At 42.1% G+C, this 23,044-nt stretch overlaps 3 protein-coding genes and 1 non-coding gene across 5 annotated transcripts; all 4 read right to left on the reverse strand.

The window, feature by feature from the left end:
- Positions 1 to 349: 349 nt before the first annotated feature.
- Positions 350 to 421, reverse strand: TRNAQ-CUG (transfer RNA glutamine (anticodon CUG)). Its single transcript has one exon. It is a non-coding gene; the product is annotated as a tRNA-Gln (tRNA).
- A 2,574-nt stretch (positions 422 to 2,995) lies between these two features.
- LOC115663192 (uncharacterized) lies at positions 2,996 to 5,098 on the reverse strand. The gene is made up of 2 exons (XM_030585222.2): positions 3,920 to 5,098; positions 2,996 to 3,743 (listed from the first exon to the last, which is right to left on the reverse strand). Exons 1-2 carry the CDS (start codon positions 4,416 to 4,418, stop codon positions 3,361 to 3,363), a joined length of 882 nt encoding a protein of 293 aa, XP_030441082.2. The 5' UTR covers positions 4,419 to 5,098; the 3' UTR covers positions 2,996 to 3,360.
- A 7,062-nt stretch (positions 5,099 to 12,160) lies between these two features.
- On the reverse strand, positions 12,161 to 15,998 carry LOC115663179 (PAP-specific phosphatase HAL2-like). 2 transcript variants are annotated; one of them, XM_030585210.2, is made up of 4 exons: positions 15,578 to 15,998; positions 14,017 to 14,695; positions 13,417 to 13,778; positions 12,161 to 12,621 (listed from the first exon to the last, which is right to left on the reverse strand). In XM_030585210.2, exons 1-3 carry the CDS (start codon positions 15,729 to 15,731, stop codon positions 13,475 to 13,477), a joined length of 1,137 nt encoding a protein of 378 aa, XP_030441070.2. In that variant the 5' UTR covers positions 15,732 to 15,998; the 3' UTR covers positions 12,161 to 12,621; positions 13,417 to 13,474. The 2 variants fall into 2 exon arrangements, with proteins under 2 accessions (XP_030441070.2, XP_030441073.2); XM_030585213.2 differs by lacking the exon at positions 15,578 to 15,998 and adding an exon at positions 14,795 to 15,015.
- Positions 15,999 to 18,670: 2,672 nt separating this feature from the next.
- LOC130138230 (uncharacterized) lies at positions 18,671 to 19,642 on the reverse strand. Its single transcript, XM_056311670.1, has one exon. The coding sequence runs from the start codon at positions 19,640 to 19,642 to the stop codon at positions 18,671 to 18,673; it is 972 nt and encodes a 323-aa protein (XP_056167645.1).
- Positions 19,643 to 23,044: the final 3,402 nt, after the last annotated feature.

The raw sequence follows: 23,044 nt of genomic DNA on the forward strand, positions 1-23,044 counted from the left end.
ATAATTTATCCCCCAAAAATATGATTAAAAACAACGCAAAAGACCATGCACTATTTGGACAACTACGAGGATAGAGTCCCCAATCCAAGATTGCTTTTGAAGCCGGATTGACTACTGTGTTGATAATGTTAATATCCCTTCAAATTTGATCTTCCTTTCGTCTTCCGAACTCAACAGACGCTGGTCTTTTAGAAGCAATGCCACATTTCCTGCGACCTTCGTATTCCATAAAGGAGCTAAAGCTGAACGTCACCATTCGTTTGAGCACGTAAATGATCTGGCGAAAGCTTTGCCATGAGTGATTTCCGAAAAAGAAACGAAAACAAGAAAAGAAAGGAAAAAAAAAAAAAGGTCCCACCGAGATTTGAACTCGGGTTACTGGATTCAGAGTCCAATGTCCTGACCACTAGACCATGGGACCCTTGTTGATACTGACTTGACCATATTTATTAATTATATATGTTGGAATAGAAGATAATTTTTTCTTTTTAATGTCGGTCAGCAATCCGCAACCATCACAAAGGACAAAATGGCTGTTGCCTGGGTAATTTCGCGTCACGTATTATCGATCGAATCCCGGTTCGTATGTTTGTTTTGTAGAAATTGAATGGTTTGAAAAATATTACGGCATAAGCAATCATTGATGATAGGTAATAACACAATTCACTCCCGATGAGCGAGCAATGAAACTTGAGATGCACCATGGACACGCTATTGCTTTTTAACTTGTAAATGTTAATCACATTTAGGTTTTTACTCGGTGTTTAACCCGGTTTACTCCATTAATATGGTATTCATGCGTTGAGAATTATGGAGCTGAGAAGGGATTTATTTTTTTCTTAAATAAATAAGAAATGCCAATAACACTGGAAGACACCAGAACAATCTTCCATCCATTGAGAATTAATCAGGCAACTCTCAGGGAATTTCATTTTTATATCTTTTTGCCAGAACAGGGAATTTATTTCGCAAATTTGCGATTTCCCGCAACTTCTTTAGTCTGTCTTACATGACATATCGTGACGTTAGCGATTTCTAGTGAAACTTGACCAAAAAGATTTCATTGGAATTTTGCGCAAAGGTCTATGACTCAATTAATCAAATTGAAAAGTTTAGGACTGAATTGATGTTAGCACAATAAGTCTAGGACCGATTGGATAATTTCCCCTTAATTAAGCAACAGCTCCTAGCTATACCCTCATAAATTCGGGTCATGCACCGCACTACAGCGATATAACGCTATACCGTGTACCATTAACAACTCATCGTCGAACGATATGGATTGGAAAAAAAAAAAATTAGCTTATTAGTAGTGCTAAGATATAAAATATTTTCCGCGCCACACTCTAAAGGTCTAAAAAAGATTCCGTGTATAACTCTAAGCAATAAAACTTAGACATTTGATACCAATAACGTAAGCTACATTAATGGACTCCGCAGAGTGATACGTCCAACCACATTACTGCAAGAAGGAACATTTCGGGTCCACCGACTCGACCCAAATGGTGATTTCAATGCTATCCATGGATGTGTTTTTAAATCTGATTTGACACGACTTTGATTAGACCCGACCCATGAATACTAGATCTCTAGCTTAGGGTTCGTAGATCGTCGGCTCATCGTAATTATTCCAACCCTAACTGGTCGTCCCTAATCATGAACCCCTCATCTCGACTCGATGTAGCCGGGTCCAGATCCTACCAACATGGGTGGACCGTGATGCTTTAATATGATTAATGTTTTCGACCCAAAAAAAAGATGATTAATGCTACGTGATTTGGATCGTGATATGGCGAGTATGGTCGTATTTCATGTTGAGTGACCTTAAATTATGCAAAAAGGGCATGCAAAATGGGGAGTATGGGGCTTATGAATTGTCCAATCACTTTTACTTTTTTGTCAGGCTAGAGAGCGATATCATAAACTTGAATTAGCCCTTTTGAAATATCATGATGTTCCATCATTATGATGCTGTCCGCCTTAAGTCTCGGAGGGGGAAAAAGGAGTAACCTAAACCAATCCCAGCGCATGCCCTAAATTCGACTTTATTATTAGAAAAGCAAAATGGAAATTCTGGAGGTTGCTTGCTTTGGCCAGGGGATTTTGTACTTTTTTCTCCCTCGATACCCATTTCATTTTAAGTTTAATCTTGTTCGAAAAGGTAAACCTCGTATTATGCTAATATCGATTCAAAATATCAATTGATCTCTATATAAATGGATTTTGTTAACAAGTACGTGAACGTCGCGAAACATTCATATAAAGAAAGTTTGTGATTTTCAATTTACTGTCTCCTTCATGCGTGATGTGTAATCGTTCATGCGTGATGTGTAATCGATGTGTCAAATCAAAATAATTTTTTATTATAAAACCCAAGAAAAATTATATTTTTATGGGATTACTAATCTTGGATTTCTTGCGTGATAAACAACTGTTCGCGTATCTTATGTTTGGGGGCAATCTTGATTGTGAAAAAAGACAATATAGCCAAGGTTAAATTACTGCTCGATTTTCATACATTCACCCGAAATAAGGTCCCCCCATGATTCGCTTTCACCCTCAAAAAGCAAGTCAGTTTCTTTCTTTCTTTCTTTCTTTGCACAACCAAAATTAAGATTCCAACTTGTAGGCTCTCAAAATTTGAATGCTTCGCCATCAAAGAATCCAAATTTGCAGATGAATAAAGATTTCAGGATGGCGACTTGATAAAAGCAGGACCCCCCCACCACCCTTCATCACGATGCACAACTTCGCACCCACCACCACCACAGAAGTGACATTCCAACACAACATGTCCTTTGCTAAAGAACCACCAGCAAAAACATCGCAGGCTTTCTCTAAAGTTGGTGGTGCCACCATCCATCAAATTCAGATCAAATCAAGGTCTTGATTCAACGATCTCCGCCATGCCTTCCCTATCTAGATCTCGTGTTCTATCGCAAAACCGCATCGACTCCCTCTTCATTCACAAGCGGGCTATTATCTAACATTGATATGGAGGACAAGAAGAACCAAGAACAGTGACATTAATGTTATATAGGCATTAACAAATGTCAATACAGAAGAAACATGTGCCCCTGCCTAATCTCCTTCTGCAGTTCCCTACTATTCATCTGGTTTGGCTTTGTCTCCCCAGACCTCAAGTCAACCAAAAAACAAAGGAAGTAAAAAAAGGAAGAAAAGACTACTTGCTTGGTGTCTAAACCAATATATAATTTTTCCCCAGCTTCATTTATTATTGTCTTTTTGCTGCTTATTCAATTTTCCATTTTTTTTGTAATTTCTTTTTTGGGTTAACTTGACATTCCTACTGTTCTGAAGTATTTGGGGATTGGATTCCTAGCTCTCCCGTATTCCGGGTCAGCATCTCCAGTCCAGCCGGACCTCGCCCGGCCCCGCCACGGCCTGGTTGGGCTTCCGGAACGACACGACGTGGCTGCCGACCATGAAGGCGGTCACCCGCTCCGACACCCGGATGTCCTCCATCCTCAGCTCCTGCAGCTTCCGCACGTACTCCGGCACGTGCAGCAGGTCCCACACGACCCCGACCCCGCCGGGCTTCAGTACCCGGACGAGCTCGCCCACCACCCGCATCCGCTCCGCCGCCGCCTCCACCGTGCGGTGGCCGTGCTCCTTCCCCACCGTGTGCACGAACACGGCCGACGTCACCACGTCGAAGTAGTTGTCCGGGAACGGCAGGCTCCGCACGTCGCCCTCCCGGCACGTGACGTACTCCTGCACACCTGTCATCCATGGATGTTGTTAGCGACCATATGATTGGATCGGTAATGAACACGGGAAAAAACCATCGTGCGGAACGTCAAGGGAAGAATTGTGGGACAAATTGGACAAGAAATCGACGAGTTATATCTCGTGCTTAACGTAATTCTCGAATGTAATAAATAGCTTTTAATTCTACCTTCCATCTTCGCCGTCCGGAGAGTGGCAAGCGCGGCGCCCTTGCCCGGCGCCAGCCCGACGACCCGGCCTGAACTGCCCGTCTTCTTCAGCTGGGTGGCCACCGCGTTCAGGAGCAGCCCCCGCCCGCACCCGAGGTCCAGCGCGTTCCTCACCGCCGACCAGTCGCTCACGGCGTTGACCATCCGCTGCGCCATCTCCTGGTGCAGCGGCACCGCCGAGTAGAGGAAGTTCCCGGCGGCGAAGAAGAGGCAGACGGCGGAGATCGCCGTCACCGCCCCGGCGAACCCGGCGGCGTACCGGGCCCCGCCGGGCGAGGAGAGGGAGGACTCCAGGTAGCCGCAAATCGGGTCGAAGTAGAGGAGGAAGAGGAGGGAGAGGAGGGAGAAGAGGACGGCGTGGAACAAGAGGAAGAGCAGGGTCTGCCACTGGTCGACGCCGTACACGGCATAGATCTGAGCCCAGTCTTTGCTCGCCGACGACGACGATCGCTTACCCATGTTCGAACCCAGTCTCAAAAATGGCAACTTTATGTCGATAGAGGATTAAAAATTGCTCCTTTATGGATTCGAGGTCGGGAAGAAATTGAAGAGCTCCCTTTCAAATTTGAATTACGAAGGGCAAAAATAAATGTGGGGGTCGCTGTGTTGGAACCGGGGATCGAGGCTGCGAAGAGAGAAGAGAATGCAAAGTGGTGGAGCGAGATGCTCCCTTTCTGAACTGTGGTGCTTTGTCGTTTTAGGAGTGAAGTAGCAGGAGCAGGGGTGGGAGTGTACCCCCAACCTTAAAACCTGTTCGCTCTCAGAGTGAATTCAAAGCAGACCCAGAAATTGCAGGGGATCTGTTTGGTGGGGGGGGGATCCCAATACTCAGAGAAAAATCAAGTACGGGAAGCTCCCTGGTCTTTAGGATCAGAGCTCGGTGATTCAAACATGGAAGGAGGAGTAGGAGGAGAGAGGAGTGAAAGTGAGAGACAGAGGTGCTAGAAAGGGAAGGCGGATGAATGACGACGGTGATATCGTATAATGGGTGCGAGACTTTTGGGTACAGGAACGCGCTTTGTCTGCGTCAGCTTGGTGTTACCAAAACCAACTTGCTGTCAAAACAAAACTCGAGGATTCAGTGGCTACTTCTCTACAGTACCCATATTTCAGAGAAAGAGAATGAGAGGAGTGAATGGTGAGAGGGAGAGAGGGAGAGAGGGGGGCGATACATAAATACGAGAGGGAAACCGCAACCGGGTCTCCTCCTGCTGCTGCTGACCGGGGCGAGTACGACTTAGGATTTCCGTATTTGAATGGTGCTGGTTGGTAAGAAAAAGCCCCCTCCTTTGACGTGGTTTCTCTTGCAAAATGGCGTGAAATTCTTGTTAACCGTACGCATCAATTATAGTCATACGTGATCTCGAATCTTTGTTTCGATACCCATATCGACATCATGTTTGTCAATTGGAATTCGGGATGAGCCGCTAATCTCGGCGAATTATGATGCGTCTGCGAGCGTTGAAAGCGAAAGCGTTAGGTGCCGCTTGTAGTTTTTAGCCCATCGAGAGTTCGATTGGAGGGAATACAAAGAGGGATAAACGACAAGGGTCGCAAAGCAATCTGTGTAAGTAGTCTTTCGACGTGGCCCGAATAGGCTTTTTTGTATTCGTGATTTTGGCGAAGCAACAATCTTTTCACAAAGGTCACGTTCTTGACCGGCATGTTCCCTTTGATATTGAGCCATGAAGCTTCGAGTCTCTCTCTCTCTCTCTCTCTCATTATCACTCCCTCAAATTTTGGCACCAATCTTAGGGACCCGCCTCACACTCCTATTTCCCAGTCTTTTGCTTTCTACCTCTTCACTTAAGCTTTGATTTGGGTGGGCACTCGTTACCAAAGGCAGTTCAATTAGGAACGGTAATTTCAGTAACCGGGTGCAATCCAATCCAATCCAATCCTATAGTGAGGGAACTATTAATTAGGAAAATTGTCCTAAAAATCATGTATCTACCGTACGCGTCCAATTCAATCATAAACTTTTTAACCTGGCAAATTTAATTCTAAACATTTTGATGATTTGCTAGTATAGTTTTTCTTACGTACGAATCGCATGCATAAAAAGGAAACTATGTGGGCAATGCACGCTCGTCTTCATAAATCGTGTCGCTAACTTAACACGACACGACTGGGATTACAGCATGCTCCGTGAGCATTTTCGTCGGCAAAGGGGTAAATTCTGGAAAGTAATGAACGTGGCTGGGGCCCCCCAAGGTTTTCCAAAGAGGAAGTATGGAAAAGTAAAACGCGGGAATCATAGAAAGCGACCCAGCTAAGCAAAGATTGGGATATCACGTCGACGACGACGGTCTCTGTATGTGCATGTCACCTCCGTTCGACGAGCTTTGTGATGCTAATCTGGGTAATTATCTAGAGTCCCGTCCCTATTTCACCACCTGTCATTTCCAACAAGCTCGATCCAGGTTTCGCCGAAGGTGAAGCCGGGAAAATTATCGAAAAAAAAAATTATCCTAAAACTTATTGCTCTTATTTCGATTGAGTTTAAAATTTTTTAACGTTTTCTCAATTTAGTTCATATGATCAGTTTTTCCCGAAAATCGCTGATGTGGACGCAGATCATCCTACGTAGCACGTCTGCCGGTGCTGACGTGAACAAGTTTTTTCAATTTTTTTGAATTATTGATTTTTCTTTTCCTTTTTTTCTTTTTTCCTCCTTTTCTTTCAGCTTTTTTAGATGTGGCCAGCAAACTATGGTAAGGGTCGTGAAGCCATCGCCTGTGGCCACGATGGCCTTGGTGAAAGGAAAAAGAAAAGAAAAGAAGGAACAGAGAAGAAAAGAAAAAATAAAAGGAAAAATAAAATAAAAATAAATGGAAACTTTAAAATTTTGGAAAAAAACTTTCACGTCAGCGTCGGTTGGCCGGCATTTACGTTAGCAATTTGCGGCCATAATTGGCCAGATGGGCTATATTGGCAAATTGTCAAAATGTTCATGACTAAATTGACCAAATTGAAAGGTTTTAAACTGAATCAAAACAAGTGCAATAGGTTTTAGGATTTTTTTGGTAATTATCCCCGTCTAGACCTCCTCTTGTGACTTGGGTTGAGCTGTCGGTTTTATATGCACTTTCGCCTCTATCCTTCGAGCTCTGCAATTCAGTTTCGCCTATTTCGTTCGTTCACTAGTAGTGTTCTGGTTTTCGATGGAGATGATTCCGATTTTATTGTTTAGAACACGTGCACGAGGACAAGACATCATCAGAGAAAGACCGACTCAGCCCACTCCCACCAGATGAACCGGTCCACTAATTTCCAAGAGTCCGGATCTCATCTCAGGAAACGATTTTTATATTCGCGTGGGAATTCTATAGATTAGATTCATTCCCATGTATTGCATGGCATCCAATGCCACTTGTACTTTTCTTCTTCTCCTTACAAAGTTCATCAAATACATTTTTGCAATGCCCTTCTGAATTGGTCTTGGACAACTTCATTGTCTTCAACGAACTCGAGTCTGTCTTGCCTTCGAAGACCTAAGCTCGCATGGTTTAAGTTCTCCTTTAGATGGCTAATTCAGTTATTTTCTGTTCCTTTTCTGGTAAAAAAGACTGGGCATAGTTTCATCTCCGAGCAACAGAGGAAGTAAAGCTGTAGATGGTTGTGGACCTGTAAGTTATCAGGCGGGACAGTAGTTTGAGTTCTCAAACTTTTGAAATGACGATTAAAATGGATCCGTCCTTCTGGTCTGATGTATATGAGGTCAGGAATTCAGGGTGAACTTACTTTCTTATGGGTTATATAGCCCAGGATATAACATCGGTAGTTTAGCGGTGATAATTTTCGATGTCGGGACTTCGTTCACTACAAAGTCGAAGAATGTGTACAAATCATAAAGAATAAGAGAGCACCTCTGCAACTTTGTAATGCCCCAGTTAGAACCAAGGGTTCTGTCTTTCTATACAAATTTTCTTCCTAGCTCAATGTGCTAATCTTTCTGTAACGGACCACTAAATCATGAGTACAAGAGTATCAGTATTAACAGCAAAAGAAGAGTTATGCAAACATTTGTTCCTAGTAAGCCATAAACAGTAGGTACACGCAGACCGTGACAGCTTAAACGGCAACCGAGGCAAGCAAGATAGACTTCCACACACCTTAAAAGAAACATGACAGCAAAGCACAGATGGTTCCTGTCCTCGTTGGCCGAATTACACAGACAGCAGAACGGATTGACTTGCATATTCCACTTGAAAAGCCTATCTTTAGTGGCCAAGCTGTTGAGTATGGAGTGCACTCCAAGCCCTGCCCACACTAAAACTCCCCGAGGTAGCAAGAGTCCAAATAGTTCTATTAGGAACAAAGAATTGGGTTGAATGTACTCACAAAGACCTTCTCGGGTTTCCACCAAAGCTTCAGACCTAGCTGGTCAACACCAACATGAATCATGTGTGACATCAGACACTTTCAACTGAAAACGCAAAGCAGAATCGTGCATGGTGACCAGAAGACCAAGGGGATGCCAGTCATCATGCCATAGAAACGAACACTTGCCATCTCCAATAACATGCTTTGTATAATGTCGAGTAGTATCTCTATGCTTCAGGATTGTCCTCCAAACATAAGAGGAATGAGCTGAGATCGGCAAAGTCCAAAAGAATCTGCCCTTCGGCTCATATACTCTCAACAAAAGTAACCCAAATGGAATCGTAACGTGTCGTAAAACCTTATTTATTGGTACAGAATGTAAGGGCCATGTTAAATTGCATTGATTGGTCACTAAAAGAAATACTTAAAAGGATCAGAATGCTGGAAGTCACGGTCGGATCTTGAATCTGGAATTCACATACTAAATGGAATGACGCATTTTTTTTTTTGGGCAGCTCCATTGATTCTTACCAAGATTTGGCAAAGGAATTCTGGACTAAGAACGTGGGGGTTGGCGTTATTTACGAAGTTAGTGTTGACACGGTCCCCAGAACGACAAAGAATTGAATTAGTAATGGTTAATCACCTGAACGGACAAGCACATATTATTATATACTTGCTGCTTATGACTTAAACATACTCATGACCAAGCCCAATTGATTATATTATTATCATGTTTTAAGATGACGATGAAAGAGAGAATAAAGAATTCTCCGTTGACTAGGTGCCATTTAATAGTTCAAAACTTCACACTAAGTCTAGGGGAAATTACCAACATGTCATAGGGGAAATTAACTTTCCATCTCTCTCTCTCATCTTCAGTTTTTCATTACCATTTTTTAAACAAGACTAAGGAGATGCAAAATGAAGGTTTTGAAATGTGAGAATGGTATTTAATAACGAGCGTAAGGTCGAGGATGATTTTTGCAATTATCTTCTTTTGTTTGTTTTTCCAATCTGTTCATGCAACTTTCCCCAGATTAACAGCTCACTGTGGCTACTCACGCCCCTCGTTTTCATTTTAGGGTTCGTCAATGCCTGATTTCACAGCTTACTGGGGATTTTGCATCTTTGTTTGTTGTCTCAGCTCAAGGGTCTCTGTAGGTTTTTCTCGTTTTGTTTAGCGTTTGACAATCAATCTTGACTAGGGTTTGTTACTTCGGTTATTCTCCAAAGTGTGAGTAGTCCTTTTATTTCGGTGGTGGTGGTACAATATGCTTGTTCTACTCTATGATAGGAGAAAGTAAAATCTTCCATTGGGTGATATGATATACGGTATGTTGGAGGTTACACTGACTACTTCCTTGAGACCGTCATCTCTTAGAAAGATTTTGCTTAGTCTTTTTCTAGGGAATATAACATTGCGAAGCTGCATTTCTGGCTAAAAGAAAAGGACTAGTGGTAATGCATTTCCCAATTGCTGCAATGTGTCAGAACTCAGAAGAAATCTTATGTTGAACTACATGTTCCCTCTAGTGAGCAGCTTTCTATAGACAGCCATATTGCCAGGTTTCTTTAGGCAATCTTGTTTGAGCTACTTCATTGGTACCTTATCTCATACCTGTCTGTGGTTGAATGAGAATTGAAAGGCTAATCTGATCCTACAGTTACTAGTTGGTCCAAATGGGTTTGGAGCTTGCTACGCTGAGGGCACTCCTGGAGGAGTTACCTGAGAAGGTGGAGCTTCTCAAGAATGTGTGCGCCATCATTGGAGCCTGCTCTGAGGCCTTGAACTATCAGAACCATTTGACTCAAAAGATGGACATTCTGGACAAAAAGGTTGAGCATTTGAGTAGCTTGGAGGAGGACGTTATCTCAATTCTGCGACATGATGAGTGCCGTTGTGGATGTAAGCGGAAGAGAGATGGAGAATTGGTTGAGAAATATAGAGAGGAAGAGAAGTGACGTCCGCATCCTAAAGCGAAGGGCCGGAGAGAGGAAGGACTCATTCCAGGTGTGGATGTCAAACTCTCTCGAGAGAACATTCAAGAAGCAGAAGATCTTCTTAAGCAGGGGAAATTTTTGGAGGGACTTGCAGTCAATACGCAACCAACTAGCGAGAGGGCATCGCTAACCACTCAACTGGTGGGAGATTTAACTGAAAAGGATTATAGAAAAATTATGCGCTTGTATAAACAATGATGGAGTGTTGGAGATCGATGTTCACGAGGAAGAGGGAGTCGGCAAAACGGCCATTTTGATGCATGTTCACAACAGGCTCTTGAGCAGAGGCAGTTCCTTTGATCATGTGTTCTGGGTCACTGCATCAGACAGTCTCAGCATCCGAACATTGCAGAAGGAGATTGGGAAAGCAATAGGATTTGACCTTAAAGACGAAGAGGAGATATTAAGAGAAGGGCAGCAAAATTGCATGTGGAGTTGACAAGTAAAAAAGACGCTACTCATTTTGGACAACTTGATTAAACCATTTTTGACAATTGACGTTGGGATCCCGACTCACACTAGTGGATGCAAACTGATTCTGGTGGCTAGATCTTTGAAGTTGAGCATCACAATGGGTTGCCAGGAATGTTTCCAAGTGGACCCTCCAAATGATGAAGCAGCAGAGAAATTGTTCAAGGAGAAGCTGAGCCTAAGATGTTCTCTTTCTCCGGAGGTTCAAGAAATCGCCGAGCTGATTGTTAAAGAGAGTGGCAGGGTTCCCCGTGTCCCTATTTCAATGGCAGAGAGGATGAAGGGAGGACATGATATCGGGGAGCGGAGAGATACACTTGAAGAAGTGAGAGATCATATAAAAGGGGATCCCCAGGCTCGTGATGCAACCCTTTTCGTGCATGTGATTTACTTGCTGCTGTGTCGCCCAGAGCGTAGGCAATGAGGACACGTAAAATAATGATTCTCCTGATGATTAGAATGTTGGTGATTCACAGGAACTGTGAACAGCAAATTATGGCATATGGCTAGATGAAATGGTAATATCTGTGTGAATTCTGCGCATGGAAGTGCTGTATTAAATACTTCAGATATGGCTCATCTGTAAGTGTAACATTAGTTTGCTTATAAATCCAGTTAGAGGTTTTTAACTGGTGTAGCCATCAGTTATGTCTAGATGTTAAATGTTCACTAAAATACATAAACTTGCTCCTTCCGAATGATAATTTTCCAGCTCTAATCTCCAAAAGTTACAGCATGTTGATGAAGGATGCCTACTGTATCTGAATATTGCAATTCCCCGTACAATGCCTATTTTATGAAGTTGATAATTGCCATTGGAGTTCTACTCTTACGTGCATGGTCATGTCATGCGCCTCAATTACAATAACAACCACTCGTGTTATCTCAGATCTTCAAGGAAGAAATCATGTGAGCCTGTAATTCGCCGCACAGCATATTTTGATTGGCCTCACGAGCATGATGTTAAATTGCAGAGCATGATGTCAAATTGCAAGGCAAAATGAGAAAGTCTGCATTTTCATTAACCAAAAAGTCTCCTACTGTCTTTGCCTCTGCAAATTTAGAAAAGAGCAGTTCTAACTAAAGAATCAATTGCTGATCACCCAATACAATGAATAATATTCTGTTTGATATGAATCTATATCTTTGAGATCACAAGCGCAGCTAAACGAAAGTTTTCCAAGGACTTACACGAGCTAATGCAGGCCATCAAATCCTTACCAGTTGAGAAAAGTGTACATTGTTGTCTAGTGAAGAAAACGAAACGCTTAAATCGTGTTCTATGGAACAACTTGACTATCCAGCGATATAGCATCATCATTAGATTGGTACGCAATGAAGAATTCACAACATGAGCCATCAAGCATATAAGGATTATGTTAACAAGTGCTTCGAGGGCATTTGTTTAACATCCAAGTAAGAAAACTTTATAATTTCCAATGCTCTTATTTCTCTCATATTATGCACAATCAGTGCCTCAAAAATCAAACTATCCCAAATAAAATAAACTTAACTAGTGTCCCAGGGCCCTGGTCAACATGAATCCCATAAAATCTATTGCTTGCACCTTTTCAACTGAAAGCAAAAACACTGACTTCAGGTATATTTCGCGACTGTTATGCACAAAGCTAGGGCAAAATCCATCTTAAATATCATTTATGACGATATTGAGCAACATATACAAAAATTAGATGCCCAATCAACATTCTTTTCTTATATACCATCAGTATAGCTTTGTGAAAGCCCATATCCTCAAAACACTGAACTAGCTTCATTCCCGCTTTTCTTTAGAGCACGTTAAAATCTGAGCAATGCAGGTGAGCAGTAGCAATACAGCATGCCTTCCGAGCAGATTATTTTCCTGAAATAATTCAAAATGATTCATGTATGAGAACCACCAAACAATCTAAGATACTTATATCTACTGATCCATTCAAGTAGACTTGAAAAACAGAACCAGCCAAATATAAGCATGTTACATAGAGCACATAACATTTGGTTCAAAGTGTCCAGAAGATAAGAAGAGGAATTTGGAGAATGATCATAAAAAATGGATGAGTAAGGCCTCAAAATGAACCTACAAATAGGAGATGGCAAGATGATAAATATAATCATTGATTGTAGAAAATTCACAATGATCTTCAGCTCATATTCGTAAAGAAACTCCAACCTTCACCTGGACGTTTCAACCTAAGTACCAAAAAAGAGAACCTCAAGCTAAAAGTAGGAGCCTTATCATTTTCCCAAAGTTTACCTTTGGTTTTCCGCCCAAAAAGAAAAAAGCTTAACCGACTCGGATAAACGAAAGAAAAGACAGCTTATTGATTTCAATAGGAAAATGGACATTGCTTCTAATGGGTTTGTTTCTGAAGCATCTCAAAAGAGTATACTTCTGTGTGCCAACTAACTCTAACGACTGCACCTTTACAAAGAGAAAAATCAACAGCCAACTGAGATCGCTAATAAGACAGTTCCAGGCTAATATATTTAACCAAGTGCAAACAACCAAACCGTGAAAAAATATTTACTCGACATGTAGCAACCTTCAGTACTAGCATGCAGAACAAACGTGACACTAGGTAAACATATAACATAGCATAACACATCCAAGCCAACCTCCGCAGCAGAAAAGAAATTGTTGTTTCAGGAAAATTACCTTGCCATCATTATTAAAGTTCAGTGGTTGTCATAATGATCACATGTTTTACAAGGTCCTACAGATTTGAGGAATCCCAACTAGCATAAACAGCACCAACAATTTTTTCGTGAAGTGTAGAGCCACAGCAAACAATGATTCCCCGGTCAAGACCTTCTAAATAGATTCCCCTGGAGAAATCCAAGGGTTTTCCTCCCGCATCAGTCACCACACCACCTGCCTCTTGCACAATAACGACACCAGCTGCGTGATCCCATATTTTTTCTTTGTATCCACATCTTGCAAATTTCATAAATACCTCAGCATCTCCTCGGGCTATTGCTGCATATTTGACCATGCTGTAGACACGCAGTGGCTGCTTTCTGCCATAACAGATAGGGGAAATCTAGATAAGATTGACTATTACATGATATAGTTAGAATTTGGGGTACATACTGTCTTTAAAATTTATCAGTTCCATGCTTCATTTAGAAATAAATAAAGCATCAGCAGCTTTATCCTATGTTGGCTAATCACCCATCCACTAAGATTGACACAACCATCATGTCAATCACCAGTCCTTAAGTGACAACTAACTGAAAGAGGTCAAATGAAACGAACCTGAGTCCAACACTGCGAGCAAGTCCTGCTGCAAACGATTGGTTTGAATTGGCCTTCTCAACCGGCTCACAGAATGTAGCCAGAGCAGGATCATCAACAGAAGAAACCTGGATCAATCTGGCCTCATACTGTGATTCAAAATTCACATTTCCACGGAGTAGTGGCTGCATCCATGCCTTACCACTGCCCCTCTTTGCATACATCACGCATCCTTTCTCCCACGAATCATTGGTAGCTGGGGAGGTGCTTTGATAGTAATGGTGATGATAATTCAGCCACTCTCTCTTCATTGGGTAATTTGGACATCCTAGCACTCCAATGATGATTTCCCCATCCTCAATCAAAGCTAAAGCTACAGCATACTGATTTCCTCGCACAAACCCCAAAGTTCCGTCCACAGGGTCAAGCACCCAATGCCTTCCCTCTGGACCCCCAGTCGAGTTGCATCTCTTGATGGCCTCGAGAACTTCTTGGGTAGTGAGGTGTTTATCAGGTTTTTGAAGACCAAAATTAGGCGCTTCATCTAAGCATTCATTGACTGCATCAACAACAGCCGATAGCAATCCTGCTGAATCGCTTTTGCAAAGAGCTTGAACATCTTCCTCGGCAACAATTGATACACTCTGACTTCCAAAGACCTCTGATAGTAACCAGCTTACAGTGGCTTGAACACCCCAATCTATGCAGTAACAGCTTCATCAAAATTTAGGTAATCAAGAATAAAGAGGCAACCAAGAACAACTATCATATCATGTTATCTAGTAAGCAATTAACATACGTGAACAATAAAATAATGGAGTCGATGACAATCCAAGACAAAGAAAACCTCTGCAGCTCATGCCTTTTACCACTGCTTGAGATACTAGCTGAAATCTCGAGGCACCAGCGCATGATTTGCCCGCATAAAAACTCGTAGCGATCAAACACAGGCAGTCTGGACTATTTCAGCATGATAATTCAACATTAACCAGTGGAATGCCAAGTAAGGATCATTTCGGCAGAAGAAGTCGGATTCAATTTCTATACCTTACTGGATAAGTTTGTGTCTTCGAGGAACGATAATACTATGATAAATGGAAGAACACGATCGTAAACACTTTCGGGTGAAAAGGGCTGTTCTCTTCTCCCTCGAACTCAGTTTTTATAGGTACATAGAAATATCCCATAAAAAACTCCGCAATGACGAGAACAATTCTTATTTTAAAAATCACAGCCTAATATATTTATGTTGTATGATTGCCATCAACACACATGTGTATGACTGGTCTACGTTAGAATATTAAAACGACTAGTGGCTATACAAAATAAAATCAGTAACCTCCAACTATACGACGTCATCAGCAAGCGAAAGCAGCCCAACAGTTGATAATCTTAAAATGCAGGATTGAGCAGAGTCTGCAATTACGGAATCCAACAAATTTGTGAAACACTCATCGATGCGCTTCCGATCGCAACATCCCATTTGAAAGCCCGACCAAATGGGCAAAAGCCGAACAACCCAGATAACCCCACAAACGAAAAGCTTTAAATTCAAGGACGGGGAGGATAAACAGAGAGATACCCGCGACAGTAACCGGTGAATCGTCATCCTTAGACTTGACCTCGTCACTGGACCTTGAAATTAACCCGCGTTGCACTCTCCGGCACAGGGAGCACGCCATGTGAACTGCTTTCACGGCCACATCCAACTCCTCCGCATATTTTTCGCCCTCCATGGAGATAAAGAACAGAACGAAAACAAACAAACAAACAAACAAAAAGATCCAATATTTTGGCAGGAAATCGAGAATGGAAAATGACCCTGTTCTTGAATCTCCAGTCACATGACGAGGACTGTAGATTTCACATACGAAATGAGACCTTCGTGCAGAAAATCCGTGAAGAATTCGGCTCTCATTGTGAAGAGTGGTCGGACATTGGCCCTGGGTTTCCTTTCCTTTGCTTTTGGCGAAAGCGAAGCAACCGGATGCCCGTAATGGTATCGCGTGAGAAAGTGACAGCGTTGTTCATGTGCATTTTGTACCGCAGCATAGCATACTGCACCAAACCCAAAAACTGGCCTAATTCAATATAAAGAACGTCACGAGGAACGATTCTGACCCGAATTTTTTTACTTTTACTTGAATCTTAAATTTGACTTCGTTGACTTGAAATAGTTAATTGTCCAATGTGACTATTCCACCTATATTCGCGTCGCTTGCTAGCTAGATTTAAAGTATTGTACATTACCTTCTTTTCTGAATCATAATTTGAAGAATAATGGTAAAGTTGTTCATGGTCTCCTTTATTTCATTGACGAGTCAAAAAGATCTTCATGTTGAATCTCTCCAGTCAGGCTTCACCATTTCATCGTAATATGAAGTTGTGAACCACCACTCATGGATGAGATCTGCCAAGCTCACGATCAAATTTTTTTTTCTTGAAACAAACCTAAGCCCTCCGCTTGAAATATTGAAGTCTACTAATATCCATTGATCTCATTTAATATATCGTACTCTAGAAATTGATATTAATAAATGGATTTTGTTGGGAAGTATAGTGCTAATCATGTGCTTTGCCAAAGTACTTCTAACAATCTACAAGATCTCAACCTTTGGTTAACGAGGGTCGGATTTGAAACTTGAGTAAAAGTTAATGATTTTTAGGGAAATTTCCAAATAAGAGCTTGAAGTGGACCTTGTTTCAAATAAACACAAGAAGTACCATCGTTTTCTCAAATAAGGGAATGAAATGGATTTTATTTCAAATATGGGTCTAAAGTAGCTATATCAGTCTCAAAGAATCGTCGGCCAAAGAGCATTTTCGTCCTTTACTTTTTTGAATTTTTTTTCCTCTTTTTCCTCTTTTTATTTCTTTTTATTTTATCTTTTTCTATTTTTTTTCCTTTCCTTTTTCTTTTCTTTTATTTTATTTTTTCTTTTCCCCTTTTCCCTCCGTCGGGCCTTGTTGATGGCTAGCAGAGATCATTGGACTGAGGCGAGGGCCGCGGCGTCAAGCGAGGGTCACCCTTATCGAATCTAGCAAGGGTCGCCCTCTCCCGCCTAGCCTAGGTGAGGCGATCCTTGCCTGGCCTAGCTAGTACAACCATTGCCAGCGTAGGCAAGGGCCACCCTTGCCTGAGTTCGGCGGAGGTGCAACGATGGCAGGGGAGGGAAGAGGGAAAAATAAAAAAATAAAAGAAAAGAAATGGCAAAGGAAAGAAAGTAAAAAAAATTTAAAAATATATACTTTGAATTTTTTTTATTTCGATGTCCAAAATAGTCACATATTAGCTATATAACCAAAAGTCCTTATTTGAGACGATTTGGCCACTTTATGCCATTATTTAAGAAAATGAGGGTATTTTAGACCCTTATTTGAAATTTTCGATCAGAATTATCAGTCAAGGTAAAGTTTGTGCTTTTTTGAGGAATTAGCGCCCAAAAACTATCCTTTTTTTTGGTTGTTATTCGGGGACATCTCTTGACTCTAACATCATCAGTTCAGATAAAACATATTTTATCATTAATTCATGGATTGTAATACACAAACTCAAATGATTCATATCTAACGTGATGTAATAGTCAACAAAACCAAACACTATCCATCGAGATGACCATCCCACCCAGAAAAAATGACAAACCGAAACAAAATAAAATGATCATCCGCTTTTTGATTAGAATAGTCATATGTGGATGAAATGACATTCTTTCTCTATTAGTTATCAAATGAGAGTAACTCAAACCGTGCAAAGCTCGTTCTTTCGTTATCCGGTCATCAATTTATTAATAGTTTCTACATCATAATATAGATAAAACGACACCAGTGGTCCCTCTATTTTTACCTGAAATTCAAAATTATCCCTTTACGCTCGTAGCATCCATGACCGGTGGTCGCTCAAGCTTGCTGCGTCCATGGTCGCAATCTCACTCAGGTCGAGCGAGCTCGCGGCATCCATGGCTGCTGGCCACTCTAGCTTGTGGCCATGGCCACCAGATTCGAGAGGGACGACAGCAAGCGATATGGTTAACGTCGGCTCGGTTGTCCAAGGCTAACGGGCCAATGGCAGTGGCCTGCAATGAGAAGGTTTGGATGTGAGTGATTTAGGTCTTTTTGGGTTGACGATTTGGCACCAATGTGGCAGGACCTAAAAATTGAGCGTCTTACAAGATGGCACATGTACACTCCAATGGTCCGTGTTAGCAATCCGACGTTCGACGGTAGCAAAGAGTATAACGGAAGGACTAATGGTGAAACACTTCAAAAGGTGAAAGGACGAATTTAAACAGAAAGTATAGAAGAAACGGTTTTGAATTTCGGGCAAAGGTGGAGAGATCACTGTATGATCTAAATTATCTTACTCGGTGAATGTCATGGATGCCTATTGTTATACTTCATAACAACTCCATAGTCTATGTACTAGCACGAAGTGCATATTTCTCGAATTAAAAGTGAAATAAAATCCTCTACGAATCACTCCAAATCAAACGGGGAAACACCATATTTCTAATCCATCCCAATCTTCCGATGGAGGCGAGGAAGTCGGTGGTGGTCATCACTCGGCGCCGGGTTCTATCCACAAAGGTGTGGTGGAATTGGGATAATGCGGCACGCCGCCGGAGAAGAGCGGGTCGATCTGGCCGTCGACCATGTGATAGATGCCCATGTCTTTGCCTCAGGCATGCTTGCACATACGATCGTCCGCGAAGTATATACAGTCGGGCTCGATACCGCGATGTTGATCGCTAACCTCCACGGAGAAAGACGAGTCGAGACCCAGAAACAGAGATGCATTGCCCAAGCTGTCGACCTTGGTCCAAGTGTTCGCTTCCAAGTCGAGCAAGAAGGCTCGAAAACGGGAGGTCACGAACCGGGACCCTTGTTGCCATTCTTGGGAGACCACCAACAACGATCTGCGGCACTCAACGAGATAATGCTTCTTGAAGTGCTCGAGGTCGACCAATCCGGGCGGCCTCCGCGCCACGACACGGCCATCTGTATCGGGATTCAGTCCGTCTTGTCTCACGTCGAACGCCCTAATCATTCCCCCCGCGTCCATGGCTAGGAAGCTGCCTTTGTGGTAAATTAGGTCCATGTATATCCTGTAGGGGCTTACCACGGTCCACGCTTGGTTTCGGTAGTTCCATGTCCCAAGCCGCCGGTTGGCATCGCAGAGAACCATGATCTCAAACTTCGCGGGCGAAAAGGGGCACGCCGAGAGCACGCATGTACAGATGCGAGTGTTGGTGATGGGGCCTTTTTCGCCGCCCCAGTCCTTAAAGCCCGAGAGTTTAGCAGGGTGGCGCTCGCGAGATATAGGATTGAACATCTCGACGTCCCCGTCTCTTCCGATCGTCATAATCCAACCACGCGAGGACAAGCACCTCTTGGCCCGCACTTCCGGCAAGGGGAACTCGTAGAAGCTCTGCCGCTGCGGCATGAAGAAGCCGCATAAGTCGGGACGTGTCTGGTCCGTGATCATCAGCCACGGGATGCCGATCCTCGGCTGGAAACTTCCCAGGAGTTGGACGGCGACACTGCCCCAGTACGGACATGTTTCGCGGAAATCGATCGGGTCAGCGATGGGTAATCTAAATGCGATGAGTTCGAGCAGATGCGAGGGGAGATCCGACCAGTCACCCGCCATGGTGGTATGGAAGCAGGGATTTCTCTGATCTGTCTTATTGATTCTTCATGACGATGGGATCACAAGCAGTGCGTATACATATATAGTGTTGGATTAGGAAACTGTATCAGGAAACAACACATGAACCAGATCACAGCTGGGCTAGGAATGCCTGATGTTACGAATCCAAGTACGAGTTGGAAAACCAAAAGCCTTTGTTGCGGTTTTTATTTTAGGGGTTAATACAACGAAAAACTCCAAACTGGTACAATTGTGACTAATTTACCCTTAATTAATTTTCGTTAAATTGAATTAATATCTTTATACCATAGCCATTGAATTTCCAACAACCACCGGTACACATGTAACAAACAGAGAGTAAAATGTACATCCGTCAATTGCCATATGCATCCAATTTAGTAATTTGACGGTAAAATTTAACAGAAACTAACGGAGGGTAAATTTGTCACAGGTGTACTAGTTTGAGATTTTTTGTCATCAAAAAATTGGTTTTGGGTAAATTTATCGCAAGTGTGCCGGTTTGGGGTTTTTCATGATATTAACCCTTTTTTTAAAAAAAAAATTCTAGAACAACCTCATCTTCGGTGTTTATTTGAGAAAGTGAGAAAATCTTATGCATGTAATTTCAATGCATAGTTGCAATTGCATATGAAGTTTTTGTATTAGTAAGATTTGGAATGCATTGGGCTCACATGTACCTCGGCGCACCAATAATTGTCTCATTGGCGCAACTTAAAGAGCAAGTTTCGAGAAAATAAATCATAGTTAGAATGGTTAAGGTAGATTTATACGTGTAGTATTTTGAAGGAAATGAAATATCCATAATAAGTGAGCATATATAATTCGATTTTCAATAAGAATTTGCTATATTAGTTAACGTTTCGAGTTTGTTAATGTGGCATTATTCAACAAGTCACATGTTGCACAATATAATAACGAAAGTATTCGTATTATACTTGTAACCGCCACGGTTTGAGGGACATCTCTAGACTCTTACCTTACATTATACCTCTACGTACACCAAGGATCACATACATACCTGTACATTTGTTAATGCTGAGGATATACCTGAGTTTTACTTTTAATGTAGTATTATTCACAATTATCCTAAAATCTACCTGAATTTTAATCAACAAGATAAAATTGGCCTCAATCATGCAATTGCAGCTAAATTTATTGACTTTCGTCCTTTTTTATTTTTTCTATTTTTATACTCGATCTAATTGCCAAAATTAAGAATTTCACATGTTTTATTATTGTTTATTGTGGGCACTATGTCTTCCTTTTTAATGTTAGCTGTTAGTTCCATAGAAATTAGTTTTCTCGAAAAGGAAAATTTCAAAAAACCTAATTCTTTTCCAATGTTTTCAAGCAAATTAATAGGTAAATTGTCAAGTAGAATCTAGAAAAAAAATTTACAAAGACAATTTTTAACAAAATCACTTGCTTATATTTTTTTTTTGTGCATATCACCATCAAACATTTTGTTATCGGTTGTCTTTTATATACATATACATATAATGGAATGATAGGATGAAACAAAAAAAAAACCCTTTTTAAAGATTTTTCAAAAATCATAATTACATTCTCTAACGTGATCGATTTCAATGGGACGTGTACCCGTTGGCGCACAATCGCGGTCCGGCTCTCACCTAGCTGATGATTGCAGATGAGAAGCATCATCCCGGATCAGGTGGTCTAATGTGAGTAGTCTTTGCCAGAAGTGAAGGCATCTTCATGGGGATGGATCATTCTAATTAGGGGTGATCGGTTCCCAGTACCAGGGTTCGGACTGATTGGTCCTAGGACCGGGAACCATCCAGTTCCGGTCCAATAGAGCCGGTCACTTCTTCTTTTTTCACATTTTACTAATTTTTTTTGAAGAAATATAAAAAATATATAAATGTAGTCGGTTCGAGAACCGAACCACCCAGACACTGATTCCATTTTCAGGAATCGGGGGAGCCGGACCAGCCGGTTCCTGATTCGGACGGTCCGTTCTGCACATCCCCTAATGGCAATCGGGCGTGAACGGGGATGTCCACAGGCTCGATCCTCTATCGCGTGGACGTCGGCCCGCCCATCTCCGGGCCTCGAGCGAATTCGCGAGGCTCATAACTTGTCAGGCCGATGCTCGAAATCGATCGTATCGCCCTAGAATCAAGCCCTCGAGAATCACCAGCACAAAGACGAGGATATCAAAGGTGCGGAACGCGAATCTTTCCCGCTTAGCGGGGGGCTCCATTCAACGCCGCCAAAGAGGAGGGACTCCCATCAGATCGACGTGATTGAAGGGGGGTTGCAGTCGACATTGACCGACGCAAGACCTAACCTAACCTCCTCCCGCGTCCCTCCCAAACGTTACGTTTACGTGTCGTCCCGGGGAATTTGCATGATTTGACTTTTAGCGGAGAAAAGACAAAAAAGCGGGGAAAGGAGAGAGAGAAAAAGGACGTGGGAAATAAAATAAAGGACGGTGATGGAGACTTTCTGGGCACAAGTGGGGAGTTGGCCATGTGCAGCAACGCGGCCGTGTTATTACAACTCGATTTCGACAGCTTCACACCGTCTTTACTAAGGGTCCTCCGTTTCCAAAGATTCCGTCACTTTGCCCCCCCTTCCCCCTATATGTTCGCACCGCCGTCCTTATTGAATGATAACATGAGTTGTGTCAGGGGTTAATTTAAAAAAAAAGCACCAACTTTAGTTCAAGGGATAATTTTGGCCCGAACTTTTTTTTATTCCATAAAAAAGCATCAACTTTAGGTCGAGGGGCAATTATGGCCCGAACTATTTTTTGTCCCATAAAAAAGCACCAACTTTAGGTCGATGGACAATTCTAGCCCGAACTTTTTTTTTTGTCTCGTAAAAAAGCACAAACTTTCACTTAAATCCCAAATCTGGCCCTTATTGACTTAAAACAATTGATTTTCCAACTTGACTATTCCACCTTAGCAATAAATTCACGTGACTTGCTGACTGGATTTAAAGCATTATTCATTGTCTTATTCTCTGAACCACAGCTTGAAAAATAACGGTGAAACTGTTCGTCTCCTTCACTTCACCGGCAAGTCAAAAATATCTCCAGATTGAATCTTTCTAGCCAAACTTCGTCGTTTTGTCGTAATCTAAAGCTGTAGACCACCGCCCGTCGACAGACGCCATGAAAGAGATTCGCCAGGCTCACCACCATAACTTTTTTTCTCAAACAAGGGTAACTTCAAACAGAAAGTCAATGGGGGGCCAAATTTGGGATTTAAATGAAAGTTGGTGCTTTTTTACGAGACAAAAAAAAGTTCGAGCCAGAATTGTCCCTCGACCTAAAGTTAATACTTTTTTATGGGACAGAAAAAAGTTCATGCCAGAATTGTCCCTCGACCTAAAGTTGGTGCTTTTTTTTGG

This window comes from Syzygium oleosum, unplaced genomic scaffold (genome assembly GCF_021117445.2).
Source record: "Syzygium oleosum isolate NSW1041296 unplaced genomic scaffold, Sole_v2.1 Sole_v2.05, whole genome shotgun sequence".
In the NCBI taxonomy this organism is placed as follows: Eukaryota; Viridiplantae; Streptophyta; class Magnoliopsida; order Myrtales; family Myrtaceae; genus Syzygium; species Syzygium oleosum.

What these genes read in the sequence shown, in the direction of transcription:
- LOC115663179 (XM_030585210.2), bottom strand. Translation starts at nt 15,731, where the DNA reads ATGGAGGGCGAAAAATATGCGGAGGAGTTGGATGTGGCCGTGAAAGCA. An exon ending in TTCACCGGTTACTGTCGCGG is followed by an intron (nt 14,696 to 15,577) that starts GTATCTCTCTGT and finishes GTTACTGCATAG; the next exon opens with ATTGGGGTGTTCAAGCCACT. An exon ending in GCTCGCAGTGTTGGACTCAG is followed by an intron (nt 13,779 to 14,016) that starts GTTCGTTTCATT and finishes CTGTTATGGCAG; the next exon opens with AAAGCAGCCACTGCGTGTCT.
- LOC115663192 (XM_030585222.2), bottom strand. Translation starts at nt 4,418, where the DNA reads ATGGGTAAGCGATCGTCGTCGTCGGCGAGCAAAGACTGGGCTCAGATC. An exon ending in CCGGACGGCGAAGATGGAAG is followed by an intron (nt 3,744 to 3,919) that starts GTAGAATTAAAA and finishes CATGGATGACAG; the next exon opens with GTGTGCAGGAGTACGTCACG.
- LOC130138230 (XM_056311670.1), bottom strand. Translation starts at nt 19,642, where the DNA reads ATGGCGGGTGACTGGTCGGATCTCCCCTCGCATCTGCTCGAACTCATC.